The sequence below is a fragment of the Lissotriton vulgaris genome, chromosome 9, assembly GCF_964263255.1.
Source record: "Lissotriton vulgaris chromosome 9, aLisVul1.2, whole genome shotgun sequence".
Classification (NCBI taxonomy): domain Eukaryota; kingdom Metazoa; phylum Chordata; class Amphibia; order Caudata; family Salamandridae; genus Lissotriton; species Lissotriton vulgaris.
Window position 1 is genome coordinate 821,242,324 of NC_141697.1, and position 14,953 is coordinate 821,257,276.

The 14,953-nt window shown below is 49.3% G+C and overlaps 1 protein-coding gene across 2 annotated transcripts in view; it reads right to left on the reverse strand.

Annotated features, from left to right (window-relative positions):
• SPTBN2 (spectrin beta, non-erythrocytic 2) overlaps nt 1-14,953 on the reverse strand; it is a 994,900-nt gene that overhangs the window by 251,026 nt on the left and 728,921 nt on the right. For both annotated transcript variants that reach the window (XM_086938557.1, XM_086938558.1), the window contains exons 18-21: nt 14,238-14,328; nt 12,974-13,120; nt 11,964-12,227; nt 10,873-11,097 (exon numbers count right to left, since the gene is read on the reverse strand). In XM_086938557.1, coding sequence (XP_086794683.1) covers nt 10,873-11,097; nt 11,964-12,227; nt 12,974-13,120; nt 14,238-14,328 — 727 coding nt within the window. The remainder of the gene's footprint in view (nt 1-10,872; nt 11,098-11,963; nt 12,228-12,973; nt 13,121-14,237; nt 14,329-14,953) is intronic.

Sequence of the window (14,953 nt, forward strand, 5' to 3'; positions counted from 1 at the left end):
AGAAGCATATTACTGAGCGGAACACCTGGCCCCGATTAACGAATGGTTGCATGCGCAGGTGGACCACCACTCCTATGCACTAGAGCGCCACAAATTAGCACCCAGACACATCCTTTCCTATCTATATGGGGGACATGGCCGGAAGAGTCTTCTACCGGCAACTGAAATTACCATCCATGCCTGGAGGGCGTCCACGAAACGCATGGGGTGGGACGGGAAGCCAACAAAACAGACACCACTCTGGCACTGCACGTGGCTGACGGAGCTCCACAAACTGACGGGATACAGTTGGCGGGACGACATAGGGATTTCCACGTTGGGAGATGTCATTGCCAAAGGGCAACTAAAAACATTCGCAGCTCTGGCCACGGAATTCGGCCTACACCCCACACAGAGATACAAATACACTAGATTGCAACATGCATGGGGAGCCCAGAATATGGACACTGTAGATCTGGCAGAATTTGCCCCACTTGAAGGCAGGCTCCTACAGGAACATATCCAGCAGAAGGCGGTATCTCTAACCTATAAGACCCTCACGAATAACATGTTGGGGGATCTGGACAGGCTACGACAACAATGGGAGGCGGACGTGGGAGGCATGGAAGACATTGACTGGGAACTGGTCTTAACACATCCTAGGGAGGTGGCAGTTAAATCTCGACTCCGCCTTATCTAATTTAACGTGCTACATAGAACCTACTTCGACAGGGTGAGGCTTCAAAAGATGGGAAAGACAGATGATGCCAAATGCCTGCGATGTCAGGACCCCAGGGGGGATTTCTTTCAAGTCCTGTGGTCGTGCCCTAAAGTACAGGGGTACTGGTCGGATGTTTTCACGGAACTGTCTGCAGTACTAGAGATTCAATTACAGGTCGACCCCAAGCTGGCTCTATTGGGCATGACAATTGATGTGGACCTTCCGCGCCCTCTGCTGACCTTCCTTGTACTGGCTTTAGTAGTGGCTAAGAGGGACATTGCGAAATACTGGGGGGCACTAGTAAAACCACGTCTAGAGGAATGGAGGGGAGGCCTAGATATGTATATGGCGGCTGAGAGGGTTACATATTAGGCAAGGGGATGTCACAGGAAGTTCTGAAAAGTGTGGGGGAAATGGCGCAACTATCACGGACTTGATGCCGGACTGTAAGGGTTCATTACGAGAGGTCCATACTGGAGGACAAAGAGACTTTATGATACTTGAAATGCTGATGATGTTGTGGAGAACCCATCTGTTGCTCACCTTCATATGTGAATTGTATGCCTTATTGTGGGTAATGACTGGGGAGGGGCGGCGGGAGCGGGGTGAAATGCATAATGCACTTTACTGTAGATATGACTGCACTGTTCAGTTTTGAGAAAATGCCAATAAAAAACGGTTTAAAAAAAAAAAAGATTACATCACAGACTTCAGGAGGCAGGTCGAAAGACGTCAACTGCTGCCGCTTAATCTCCACACAAGGAGGTGGAGACTGGACAGGTTCGGGTGGAGAACCATCCCCTGCTGCTGCGACAGAAAATCCTCCCGAAGAGGCCATCTGATCTGAGGATCGATGGCCATGTTGAGCAGCTCGGGATACCAGACTCTTTTTGCCCAATTCGGAGCCACAAGAATAACTTGGGCCCAGTCGCGCTTGATCTTCTTCAGCACTCTGGGCAGAAGAGATATAGGCAGAAAGGCATACAACAGACCGCAACTCCACTCGCGAAGAAAAGCGTCGACGAGCGAGTGCCGCCTTGGAAATTCCAGAATTGCTGACATTGCACGTTCTCTTCGGTGGAGAATAGATCTAACCAAGGCTATCCCCACAGTTGAAAGAAACCTTGCACCACCTCAGAGTGAAGAAGCCATTCGTGATCCATCATGCACCTGTGGCTGACTTAGTCCGCCCTGGCGTTAAGAGAACCGGCCAGGTGTTGAACCGCCAAGGAAATGCCCTGATGTTCCAGCCATGTCTAGAGGCGGAGGACCTCCTGACATAGGGTCCACGACCCCACCTGTCCTGTTTTTTGCAATACCAAATGGCGGTGGTGTTGTCCATGAACACCTGCACTACTCTTCCCCGGACAGAGGGTAGGAATACCTTCAGTGCAAGACGAATCGCCCGGAGCGCCAGAAGGTTAATGTGAAGCCAGAGGCCTCTGATCTCCGCCTCTCCCATGTGGCCGCAATATCCCAGAAGAGATGTGTCCGTCACCACAATGTGCTTTGGTTGGGGAAGGGAGAGGGATCTGCCATTGACCCAATCCTGGTTCGTAAGCCACCACTGCAGTTGTTAAGAAGCTCTCCGAGATCTGGACGCAATCTGACAGATTCCCCTGATGCTGCGCCCACTGGAACTTCAGGTCTCACTGCACAGCCTGCATATGCCACCTGGCATGATCAATCAGCAGGATGGAGGAGGCCCAGCAGCCTCAGGGTCATTCTAACCGAAACCCGGGTTGAGGCTGAAAGATCGGAATCATAGACCGAATATCCCAGACTCACTGTTCGGGGCGATAGACCCGAAACCACATCATGTCCAGAACCGCTCCGATGAAGAGGAGCTTCTGAGAGGGATTCAAGTGCGACTTCGGCACATTGATGGGGAACCCCAGCAAATGCAGGAATTTGGCCGTAGTCTGGAGGTGGGAGATGACTGCCTGGGGCGAGCCCGCCTTCAACAGCCAGTCGTCGAGATAGGGGGAAGACTGAATCCCCTGATCTGCGCACATGAGCTGCGACCACCGCCATCACTGTTCGTGAACACCCGAGGGGCGCTGGTAAGGCAAAAGGGGAGCACGGTAAACTGAAAGTGCTTGTGGCCTACCGTGAACCATAGGTAACGCCGGGGGGCCGGCAGGACGGGGATGTGAAAATAAGCGTCCTGCCAGTCCAACTCTACCATCCAGTCTTGCGGGTCGAGGACAGTCAAGACCTGAGAAAGCATCAACATCTAGAACTTCTCCTTCCGGAGGAAGCGATTGTCGTCCCAGAGGTCCAAGATAGGATGCAGGCCCGTGTCCTTCTAGGTAACCAGAAAGTAGTGGGAATAATAACCACAACCTACTTCTGGGACAAGAACACGCTCAATAGCTCCCTTGGCCAAGAGAGCCGTACCTTCCTGCTGGAGAATGGCCTGAGGATCCTCCGACATGTGGTGGTATCGCAGTGGCATTGCAGGACGGGTAGAGGGGTAGTCTCGAAGGGTGGTTTGATGGTGCGCCACTGGGGGAGGTGATGGCAAATCCTGCCGCCCACTGGCATTTGATGGGCCCGAAGGAACAGACTAGGAGGGTTTGACAGCTGCTGCAGAGGGGGGGGGGGGGGGGTTGGTGGACTGGCCTGCATGCTGGCTCCCGGAACCACGACTGTTGTTTCCATGTCCCCTGATGCGCAAAGGTTGGGTAACTTGCTGCGGACTGTGGCCCTGGGTGGGAGGAAGCAAGGCACCCCTTCCGTAGCCACGAAAGGGGCGAAAATCAGACTGCGCCGGACGGAAGGAGAGGCCCAAGGACTTGGCCGTAGCCTGTGAGTCCTTGAAGCACTCTGGGGCGTTGTCTGCTTTGTGGCCATAAGGCGACGGCCATCAAAGGGCATGTCCATCAAGGTGTTCTGGACATCCCCTGAAAAGCCAGTGGGCCTCATCCAGGCGTAGCGCCGGAGCGCTGACGACGTTGAAATGGTCCTGCCCAGAGAGTCGGCGGTGTCCAGTCCCCAACGAATTGTAAACTTTGCTGCATCTCTCCCGGCGGCAACAGCCTGGGATAGCACTGCCCGGGCCTCCTCCGGACACTGAGGCAGCACTTTAGCCACCGTATCCCACACTGAGTGCGAATAACGGCCCAAGACATGCGGTATTTATGGACCGCAGTCCTAAGCTGGCGGAAGAAAATTTTCTTGCCAAGGTGGTCCAGCTTCTTGGATTCCCGTTCCGGTGGAGCGGTAGGGAAGGCGCTTTGGAGGTGGAGGCTTGGACCACCAAGCTCTCTGGGATGGGGTGTTGGGAGAGGAAAGTGGGGTTGCCCGGACCCGGGGCATTGGTGTCGGGCGATCATCCTGTCCACGGGAGCCCCCGTGCTGGGCCTGGACCACGTGCCCAAAAGGACATCGGTGAAGGCTTCATTAAACAGCAGCATGGGCTCCGAAGAGCTCGCTGCCAGTTGAAGCACCTCAGTCAGGAGGTTAGTCATGACCGCCACCATAGGAAGCTCGAGGTTGAGAGCCTCGGCCGCCATACGAAACACCACTGCGTACGAAGCTCCATCCTCCGTAGCCACGGTAGGAGGAGTAACGTGGTCAAATGGCGCTGATCCGGATCCAGGTCTGGATCCAAGGGGGGCCTGAGCCGCCAGCAGCAAAGACCTAGCCCCCCAACCGAGTCCACGGGGCCCGAAGGCGCACCAGCGCAGTTGGTCTTCCCAAAGATGGCATGCATTGCCTCGTAGAATGTACGAAGCTGGGCGGGGGTCGCTCCGGGTCCCGGGAAAGGTAGGGAAGCTCGGAGCCGACCCTTCAGACTCCGCATGAGGAGCCGCGGGAGTGGCACCACCTACGTGTCTCGTCGAATTGGCTGACCGACGAGGAGAAGACTAAGAGCGACGGATGCTTCTTTGACTTCTTCTTATGCTTCGACTTACCTGACCCGGAGTGCGAAGACTTCGATGATCTGGAACCGGAATGGTGATGGCTCCGCGACCGGTCCCTCGACCTCCCTCTCGACCGGGACCGTCTGACGGCGTTCAAGCAGCTTTCGGGACCGCTCCCGCAAAGAATTTGGCGCCATCGACCAACAGTGGGAGCATGACTCGGGGTCGTGGTCGCGCTCCAGGCAAAAGAAGCACACTCGGTGAGGATCCGTCACCAACATTAGTCGGTTACAGGAACCGCAGGCCTTGAAACCGGGCATCTCTTGTGCACCTATACGAGTCGAAGACTAGAAACAAGAAGTCGACGAAAGTCGAGAAAAACATAGTAAAACAAGCATTAGAAATGCAATAGGTCTCGCAGCATTAGAGTTAGTGCTTTTAGAATTGTTTATGGGGTTTTTTGTAAATCTTTAGCATGAGGTTGAGGGTGAGTGAGGGTGAGTGAGGGTGAGGGGTTGAGGGTGAGTGAGGGTGAGGCTGAGGGTGAGTGAGGGTGAGTGAGTGTGAGTGAGGGTGGGTGAGTGTGGGTGAGTGTGGGTGAGGGTGAGGGATTGAGGGTGAGGGGTTGAGGGTGAGTGAGGGTGAGGGGTTGAGGGTGAGTGAGGGTGAGGGGTTGAGGGTGAATGAGGGTGAGGGAGGGTGAGGGGTTGAGGGTGAGGGGTTGAGGGTGAGTGGGGATGAGTGAGGGTGAGGGGTTGAGGGTGAGTGAGGGTGAAGGTGAGTGAGGGTGAGGGTGAGTGAGGGTGGGTGAGTGAGGGTGAGTGTGGGTGAGTGAGGGTGAGGGATTGAGGGTGAGGGGTTGAGGGTGGGTGAGGGGTTGAGGGTGAGTGAGGGGTTGAGGGTGAGTGAGGGTGAGGGGTTGAGGGTGAGTGGGGGTGAGTGAGGGTGAGGGGTTGAGGGTGAGTGAGGGTGAGGGGTTGAGGGTGAGTGAGGATGAGGGGTTGAGGGTGAGTGAGGATGAGGGGTTGAGGGTGAGTGAGGATGAGGGTTTGAGGGTGGGTGAGGGTGAGTGTGAGTGAGGGTGAGTGAGGGTGAGGGTGAGTGAAGGTGGGTGAGGGTGAGGGGTTGAGGGTGATTGAGGGTGAGGCATTGAGGGTGAGTGAGGGTGAGGGGGTGAGGGTGAGTGAGGGTGAGGGGTTGAGGGTGAGTGAGGGTGAGTGAGGGTGAGTGAGGGGTTGAGGGTGAGTGAGGATGAGTGAGAGTGAGGGTGAGTGAGGGGTTGAGGGTGAGGGGTTGAGGGTGAGTGAGGGTTTGAGGGTGAGGGGTTGAGGGTGAGTGAGGGTGAGTGAGGATGAGGGTGAGGGGTTGAGGGGGAGGGGTCGAGGGGGAGGGGTCGAGGGTGAGTGAGTGAGGGTGAGGGGTTGAGGGTGAGTGAGTGAGGGTGAGGGGTTGAGGGTGAGTGAGGGTGAGGCTGAGGGTGAGTGAGGGTGAGTGAGGGGTTGAGGGTGAGGAGTTGAGGGTGAGTGAGGGTGAGGGGTTGAGGGTGAGTGAGGATGAGGGGTTGAGGGTGAGTGAGGATGAGGGTTTGAGGGTGGGTGAGGGTGAGTGTGAGTGAGGGTGAGTGAGGGTGAGGGTGAGTGAAGGTGGGTGAGGGTGAGGGGTTGAGGGTGAGGGTGAGTGAGGGTGAGGGGTTGAGGGTGAGTGAGGTTGAGTGAGGGGTTGAGGGTGAGTGAGGATGAGTGAGAGTGAGTGAGGGGTTGAGGGTGAGGGGTTGAGGGTGAGTGAGGGTTTGAGGGTGAGGGGTTGAGGGTGAGTGAGGGTGAGGGTGAGGGGTTGAGGGGGAGGGGTTGAGGGGGAGTGAGGGTTTGAGGGTGAGGGGTTGAGGGTGAGTGAGGGTGAGGGGGAGGGGTTGAGGGGGAGGGGTCGAGGGGGAGGGGTTGAGGGTGAGTGAGTGAGGGTGAGGGGTTGAGGGTGAGTGAGTGAGGGTGAGGGGTTGAGGGTTGGTGAGTGAGGGTGAGGGGTTGAGGGTGAGTGAGGGTGAGGCTGAGGGTGAGTGAGGGTGAGTGAGGGGTTGAGGGTGAGGAGTTGAGGGTGAGTGAGGGTGAGGGGTTGAGGGTGGGTGAGGGGTTGAGGGTGGGTGAGGGGTTGAGGGTGAGTGAGGGTTTGAGGGTGAGGGGTTGAGGGTGAGTGAGGGTGAGTGAGGGTGAGGGTGAGGGGTTGAGGGGGAGGGGTCGAGGGGGAGGGGTTGAGGGTGAGTGAGTGAGCAATTTATTGTACCGTATGTTTCTGCTGAAATACCTTCGGGCCGTGTTTGCGCTGTAAAAAAATGCAAACCAGACGGCTCCTCACTTGGTGTCAATGTCGCTCGAAATGAAATCTGTTTTGTCTCATCAGCAGAAACATCTAAGTTATTGGGGACAATTTGCCACTCAATACTCATCTAAAAAGAGCGTCCTCCATATACAATGGATACCTTTGCCTTCACCAAAATGCTGACCCCGTTATGCCTGTAATTAATTAGCACGGGTGGAGGGGTCAGGCAGAACAGGGCAATGACGAGGATCCCGATGTAATGGCTGGAGCGAGCGTCTTTGAAGCGAGGGAACCGGTTGCGAGCGAGCGCTGTGATACCTTTGGAGTGCCGGTACAAAAGTAAAAAAAAAAAAAAGTTTTAAAAAGTCGTGCATAAAACATGAAAGGAACAAGCAATTACTGAAAGCTACGGAAAAGCGTGTTCCCCATATTTGTTTCCCCACATCGTAATGTAAACTTGGTTTTCAAAATATCAGTGGAATGAAATGGTTTATTAACATCAAGGCATATTTTTGGACAACTGGCGTACAGCAAGACGAGCGGCCGCCATGACTGGTTGTTAAAACAAAAAAAAGAGTAGTTTGTGCGCTGTAAGGAAAAAAAAACAGCAATTACGGTGGGGTTGTGGGGGCGGTCAAACACGGGACAGGGAGACAAGCCTAACATTTATTTAACAAAAGAGAACATGCAGCGTGCGCATCCTTGCACGTTCCTGTCACAAAACTAGTCGCCCTGCTTTTAAATAAATATGTTCTGTGCAGTCAAGATCGAGTTAGGCGAGCTGCACAGTAAACGGGGCGAGGAGAGAGGCGGGGAGGAAAACAAGCATCAACAAGGCTAGCGGCAGGCAGGCAGGGGAAGAGAGGGGAGGGGGGAGGAGAAATGCGACACGGCGGGAAGGGGAGGGGGCGGAACGGGGGCGGAGAGGGGAGAGACAATCAATTACTGGAAGCTACGGAAAAGCGTGTTCCCCATATTTGTTTCCCCACATCGTAATGTAAACTTGGTTTTCAAAATATCAGTGGAATGAAATGGTTTATTAACATCAAGGCATATTTTTGGACAACTGGCGTACAGCAAGACGAGCGGCCGCCATGACTGGTTGTTAAAACAAAAAAAAGAGTAGTTTGTGCGCTGTAAGGAAAAAAAAACAGCAATTACGGTGGGGTTGTGGGGGCGGTCAAACACGGGACAGGGAGACAAGCCTAACATTTATTTAACAAAAGAGAACATGCAGCGTGCGCATCCTTGCACGTTCCTGTCACAAAACTAGTCGCCCTGCTTTTAAATAAATATGTTCTGTGCAGTCAAGATCGAGTTAGGCGAGCTGCACAGTAAACGGGGCGAGGAGAGAGGCGGGGAGGAAAACAAGCATCAACAAGGCTAGCGGCAGGCAGGCAGGGGAAGAGAGGGGAGGGGGGAGGAGAAATGCGACACGGCGGGAAGGGGAGGGGGCGGAACGGGGGCGGAGAGGGGAGAGAGAGAGTAGGCAAGGGTAAACAAACACGGACGTGCACGCGCCCGTGACTTTTAAGGTCAATGCGCATGCGCATAAGCTTAATGCGCATGCGCATTGACCTTAAAAGTCACGGGCACTGCAAGGAATCGCCACGATTCCTTGCAGTTAGATAAAGAGTGGATGAGCCCCTATAGTCTCGCTTGCTCGATGCGCATGCGCATCGACAGGCGAGACCTAAAAATGACTGAGGTACCGCTCTTCCCGTATCTGCGCTGGCTGGCGCGGAAAAAGAAAGAACTGACGATGGCACGCGAGGGCAGCATCTAAGTCGCTGCCGCAAAGTCATCCCGGCGACCACGACGACTGACACGGAGCCGACTGATGCCACCTTTCAACATGCAGAGGTACTGCTACCTAAAAAAACTTTCCGGATCCAGTCTGACGCCTGGGGTAATTTTAAGGTAAGGAATCTATAGCTAATCTGTTTCTTTCAGATTAGTTCAACAATGCTTAACCTCAACGGCCTAAAGAGGTCATAAACTGCCTCCATTCCCAGTTCCACAATGGTAATTCCACAGTGTGGCAAATATTATAAGCCTAAATGTGATAGTCTTAATCGTCCAGCCAAAGGATTAATAGTTATTAATCTCTTAAAATCACATCAGAGAGATTTGGCTGCATCAAGAAACTCATCTGCTTAAACATGATTGGATTCAATCTAAACCCAAGTGGTTTTTCAAAGCAGTACTTTTTGTCGGGCCCCATAAAAAAAGTGCGGGGACATTACCGGCAACATAATTGCAGTGGAAGGTCAAAAGAATTGTACAAGCTAAGACAGCCCGTGCGCTTTGGCAGTCTTCCGCAAGACTCCCAAACCATACCAGTGATAAAAATGTAAAGCCCAAACACAAATCAAGAAACTTTCATAAATTCCACTGTCTTCAGACATAATCAACTTAGTAGAGGTCGAAATTATCATGATGAATGGTCCAGGAGATTACATAAAATAGAGGTATGAGGGATTGGTGCAGCTACAGAACATATTAGTGAATGGCAAGGTTTGGTGGCGATATGGAGGAGGTAACATTCAACAGACTACACATTTTACTCACATGCCCACCAAACATATGGAAAGCTTTACCGTTGCCTCATTGGAAGTAGAAATCTCACAAACCACCTAAACTACAATAGGTAGCTTTATCAGACCATGTTCTTACTACGATCAAGCACACGACACACAGAGCAATAAAGACAAGGAAACAATCAGTGACTCGATTGATTACTTCTCCACCAATTTTATGAAAGAAAATGAGAGGGAATCAGTGGTGATTAAGACAGATTAGAATATTCTCAATGTGTTTCTGGAAGGTTTATTTATAAAGGCATGCTCGTGCCTTACAGCACTTGTCGACAGAAGGGAAAAACTCAAGCACAAACTGGCCATCCTAGACACAGAACACAGTTGCCCGGAACATGGTTAAAAATTCTGGGGCTTCACTCTCAGATGCATGAGCTAAAAGTGATAAGACAAAATAGGAACTTTCCAAAAACAGGCACAAATTATAAGCTTCAAGCAACAAAGCAGGTAAGCCTCTGTCTGCTGACTTAGAGAAAAAATGATCAGCGAGAGAGTGAAGGGAATACAGAGACAGGGAAACTTCTGTAGAAGACAAAGACCTTGCACAGGACTTCTAAGATTACTAAACGAAACCTTAAGAGGAGAAATTGGCAGAAGAGGCGAAAACCCGAAACCTGGGTATTATCTTTGACTTCTCACTGAAACCAGCTGTCAAGGCCTGCTGCTGACACATTTTTAACATCAACATATAGAGAATGACATACGGTTTACTCTTCTTTTTACTCTTTTGCTCCAGGCACTGGTTCTTTCCTGAATCAATTACAGTCCCCCTTTATATGGCCGCCCTAAATAGATGCTTACTTCACTTCAATCTATTCAAAATGTTGGTATCAGTCTTCGCTCTCATGCCTGTCTCAACCTATATTTCTTCCCACTTCGCTTGGCGGCTCCCACCTTCATCTCAGTTCAAGTTCTGTTATCCTTCTATGGTCTTCATGCATCTGAAATGTCCTGCCCTGCCTTACCTTTGTACTGTGATCGCTCTATTTTGATCTCTGTTTACCCAATCTTGGTCCTTACATTCTGGCTCTCACTGTCTTCTTTCTGGTCTCTGAACTCTGTGTGCTTCTTCTTACTTTCGTTCCTAATACTGCTCATTTCTCATCTTTGGAATAAGTGCTCGCTTTCTATCAGGTCTGCCCCCTACTCTTCCTGTATTTAGAATATTACTGATGGTAAATTTTTGGCTGCAGCTTATAGGAATGTAATCTTGTTGTTCCTCCATTGATGACTTCTTCATGTGTATTATACCATTTTTGCTCCCTGTGATGTAAAGCACTTTGGATAAATGTATTATAATACATTAATAAATAATAATAAAAAAACTCACAAAACATCTGTCTGCTGCCTGTTTCAGCAGAGGGAATAGAAGGGAAAAAAGCCCCATACTCACAATCTCATCTTCCAGGTCACGGTTAAACTGATGCCCTTCCTTTGAGGACAGCAATAGCCGGCGTCTCTCGTTAAGTGGCCCTCGCAAGTGCGTAAATTTATCCTCCACTCGGATATGCTTGCAGTCCACCTCAACTGAGTTGGCATCCTCTTGGCTGAGAGCCAGGGCCTGTGTCTTGATGGCCTCTACTTCCTTTTCCCGTATATCCATCTGGTTCTCCAGAGTCTGTGGACAAAACAGAAAAGTCAGTGTTTGTATGACCGTCACTTATTTTTTACTAAGTTGTGCCATTTAATTTCTACTGGTGTTATCAGTCATATGGCAGATTCTGGTATGGGCACAATGAACCTACCACCACCACCACCACCACCACTTCAATATTACTAAGGAAATTATTACAGTAAACTACACAGCAAACTGGTTAGTTTGCTAATGCCATTTGTCATCCTTTCACAGAAAATAGATTTTGAGAAGCACTTGATGCCACCTATCTCTCGCCCTCTTCCTAAGCTCATAAACAGCCTTGCCCAAAGGCTCCTCAACTGCCCTTATGATTCTCCCTCCAGCTTGAAACCATACTGCTGAATCAACTGGGGTCTGATTTGATAGTACTCATCACTATGTCTATCGATTTTCCAGACCCAGCAGTTAAAAACGAAAACGGTTTTTTAAAATACATGTCACCAATCGTTGTCTATTTTTTGTGTCAAATTGCTCTGCTTTGTACACCTTTGCCTTTAATGCTGGTTTTAAAAAAATATCATCCATGCAGGTACAATATTTTTATTTATTTAACACACTGGTGTTTAGCTTGTAGTTATAATCCCAGTTTTGGCACATAAGTACAATGAACTACATAAAGATAAAGCTATTTCATAAGGATCACAAAGCTGATGGAGCAGGACAGCTGGGGTTCGTCTCTTGATGAATCCTCACTCTCGTATTAAGGCCTTACGCCGAATTGTCCGCCTAGATCTTTTCACTAGAATATCAGCAAATTACATTTACCACTCCAGATTCGAAGCAACAATCTCTTGTTAAAAATCTTCTGGATTTCATCAAGTCAGACAAAGACTCTCCTGCAGTCATACCTGTTGCTTCTTGAGTAGGATGTTGACACTGGTCAAGTCCTTGCCATAGTCATCAGACTGTAACTGGCCCTCAAGGTTCTCGAGCCATGCCTCCAAGTCAGAGCAGCTTTGGGTGAAGAGCTCTGCCCTATTGGCATCAAATAGGCACTGAGCTTTAGTCTTCGTAGTGGATTCCAGATCATCCCAAAGACTGTGTAGGTTAGTGAGCTTTTCCTTCACAACTGGTTCCAGCTCCGGCTTCTCAGATATAAGCTGCTGTCCTTCCTAACAGAGATTAAAAAAAACACTATTGGCATTTGAATAAACATGTTACAGTATGTAGGAAAAGCAGGTGAAAAATGTTGTGCACTTGGTCTGCTGGAAATGAAAGGAAAATTGAGATTTTTGTGTATACACCTTTCATCCAGCCAGTTTTAAAGAACTCTAGATGTAATGTTTTTTGAAAGCCGCAAATTGGGCAGAATTTGAAAACTGTGCGCGGAAATCATTTGCTTGGTGCCACCAGTTTGAAGTGGACAATGTCAAATTTGATGGAATACATAGTTACCAGTAATGAATTTCTGACCCCTTTTTCATACTTCTTACTTGATAAACGGGACAGACCTGGCATTGCCTTTCAGGCCAAACACAACATGAAATGTATGTAAGAGCAGACTAAAAAACAGCTTCTATTATGTAAAATGCTGTTCAAGGCAAGAAAATGTGTTGTAAAGAAGCATTTTATGTGTGCATTTAAAGTGCTAGTATTTCCTACCAAAAGCCTCAAGAATATTTTAAATAAAATCAGCCTCCTTAATGTCACATAGTTGGGGATCTGCATGTAAAAAAACACTTGGTTGGCTGGTGATGCACTCAATATGCTGTAGCACTTAGAAGACTATTTTATAAGTGTATGTATGAAGGTTATCAGAAAAAAACTCAAATAATGCCATGAGTCAAAGATATGTGTAATATTTAGTGTAGAAGAATGGGAAATATTTCACATTTGTTCAAGGCCTTCTTCTCACTACCTTGTCAATCTTGTCCAGCCAGTCTTTATTGGAGGCTAGTTCAGCCATAAAAGCCTGGTGCTTCTGCCACTTGCTGTGCAGGTTGCGGGCTTCGTCATAGGACATGTCCTGCGCTGTCAGCATCTTCTCATTAATCCAGAGGGTCAGCTAGAGAAACAGACAGCAGTCAGATAAGTGGGTATCCTCATAACACACACTGCTCTGGACAAATACTCTACAGATCCTCTTGAGATTTTTTTTTTGGCATTGGGGTATGTGACCAGTAACTGAACAATTGATGTCAGAGACAGCTGCTAGATTACACCTCTCACACTAGGCTGCACCCACTACAGAGGCAACCCTTCATTCATCACCTCCTCAACCTAGTTCACATTCTCCTACTCAATTATAAACTAAATTTCATTCTGCCATCTCATATATCCAAAGCACACAGACAATCACCTTCAACACCATGATCAACAACTGCTGGTGGCTTGGACCCTATCCTAATACTAGTCTACACTCTGCTACACAAGTCCTAGACCATGCCTTTCCCATTAGACCACGTGCATCTGAAATTAAATTTTAAAAACTAACATTCTCATCCTCCCAAGTCTTTTGTTGGCATATCCTATGGCTAGGCTGTACACTGCTACTATATCTTCACACCTTCCAGTTCATAACACAACAACTACAATGTACATCAGCCTGATGAACAGAACCCCATGGATAGCACCCTATGCCCAAGACCTGCACCCATCCCGCTTCATCACACTAAACCACATAGCAAACCGTTTAAATCACACCACTCCTGACATTTTGCTAGCCTACTAGAGACACCTCTTTCTGCTATCTCACAAGAGAAATACTAGATGGACCTGCCAACCTCATCCTCATCACAGAGAACCTGTCTTCCTGAAGACCACCTCTGGAATGCTTGTTCACCAGCACTTCCTTAAATGTCCCTTTATGCAACTATGCACCTGCATCAGTTCAAGACACATGCCTGGAGTAATATAAGGTGCTCTAAACCCTGAAACATTCAGGCCACAGTTAGAAAGTTTAGAAGTAACCATCTCTTTTTGTGGACTGCTCAAATGGCTGTCACTAAAAGGTTTTCACTGGTCAGAAACTGAACGAGGATACATTTCCAGGATGTTGCGTCACATATCCATGGTTAGTATATGCAGATCGTTTACCCTGCACCAAGAGCCAGTGACAGACAATGCTGAGAGTGGAACCCTTCATTTAACTCCTGCTGAGTATTTACAACTGAGCAACACACCTCCTGGCAGTCCTGCAGGAATTGCTGTAGTTCCCAGTTGTCCTTCAGTCGGGCCAGCAGGTCGCTGGCAGCTCTACGGTTCTTCTGGTGTCTGGCATGAAAAACAAAAGATACAAGTTATTTTCTCTTAAGCCCCATTCTTCTCTTTTCTCACCTGTTTGTGGCATCTTGACAGCACTGCATCAATGGTTAAGCGGCATTATCCAGGCCACAGGTAGCAGAAGCAGTGGGTCTGCAATCACTGGAATAATCCGTGGACTAGATATTCTCCATAACGCTCAAATCCGGGTCACAACCTTAAATCATACTCTCTCAGAAGGAGTAATACCTGCCCCATGTATTGATTTATTAATTATATTCCACCGCAATTTCAGTTGTATTGGTGGGTTCTCCATATCTGCTTCTACCTGTATATGAACTGTAAATGGGAGGGGAAATGATGTGCAGCACCCAACAACCAATTGATCCGTTACCTCTACTTCAGCCTCATACTGGTCCCAGGTGGTTCACAACTGTCCCTGGCAGCCCCACTGCTAACAAAAGGTTTGCTGCAATCCCTTCAGCCATCACTTACACCCACTTTTTTAGCTAGCACCTTGGCAAACAGCAAGCTCATCTAACTCAGTGAGATGAAAACTCGCTGCTGATAAATGCAGTTTGCTGACAAATGCAGCATTTTGAAGGTTATCAGTTTAAAATACAGCAAAACACATCCA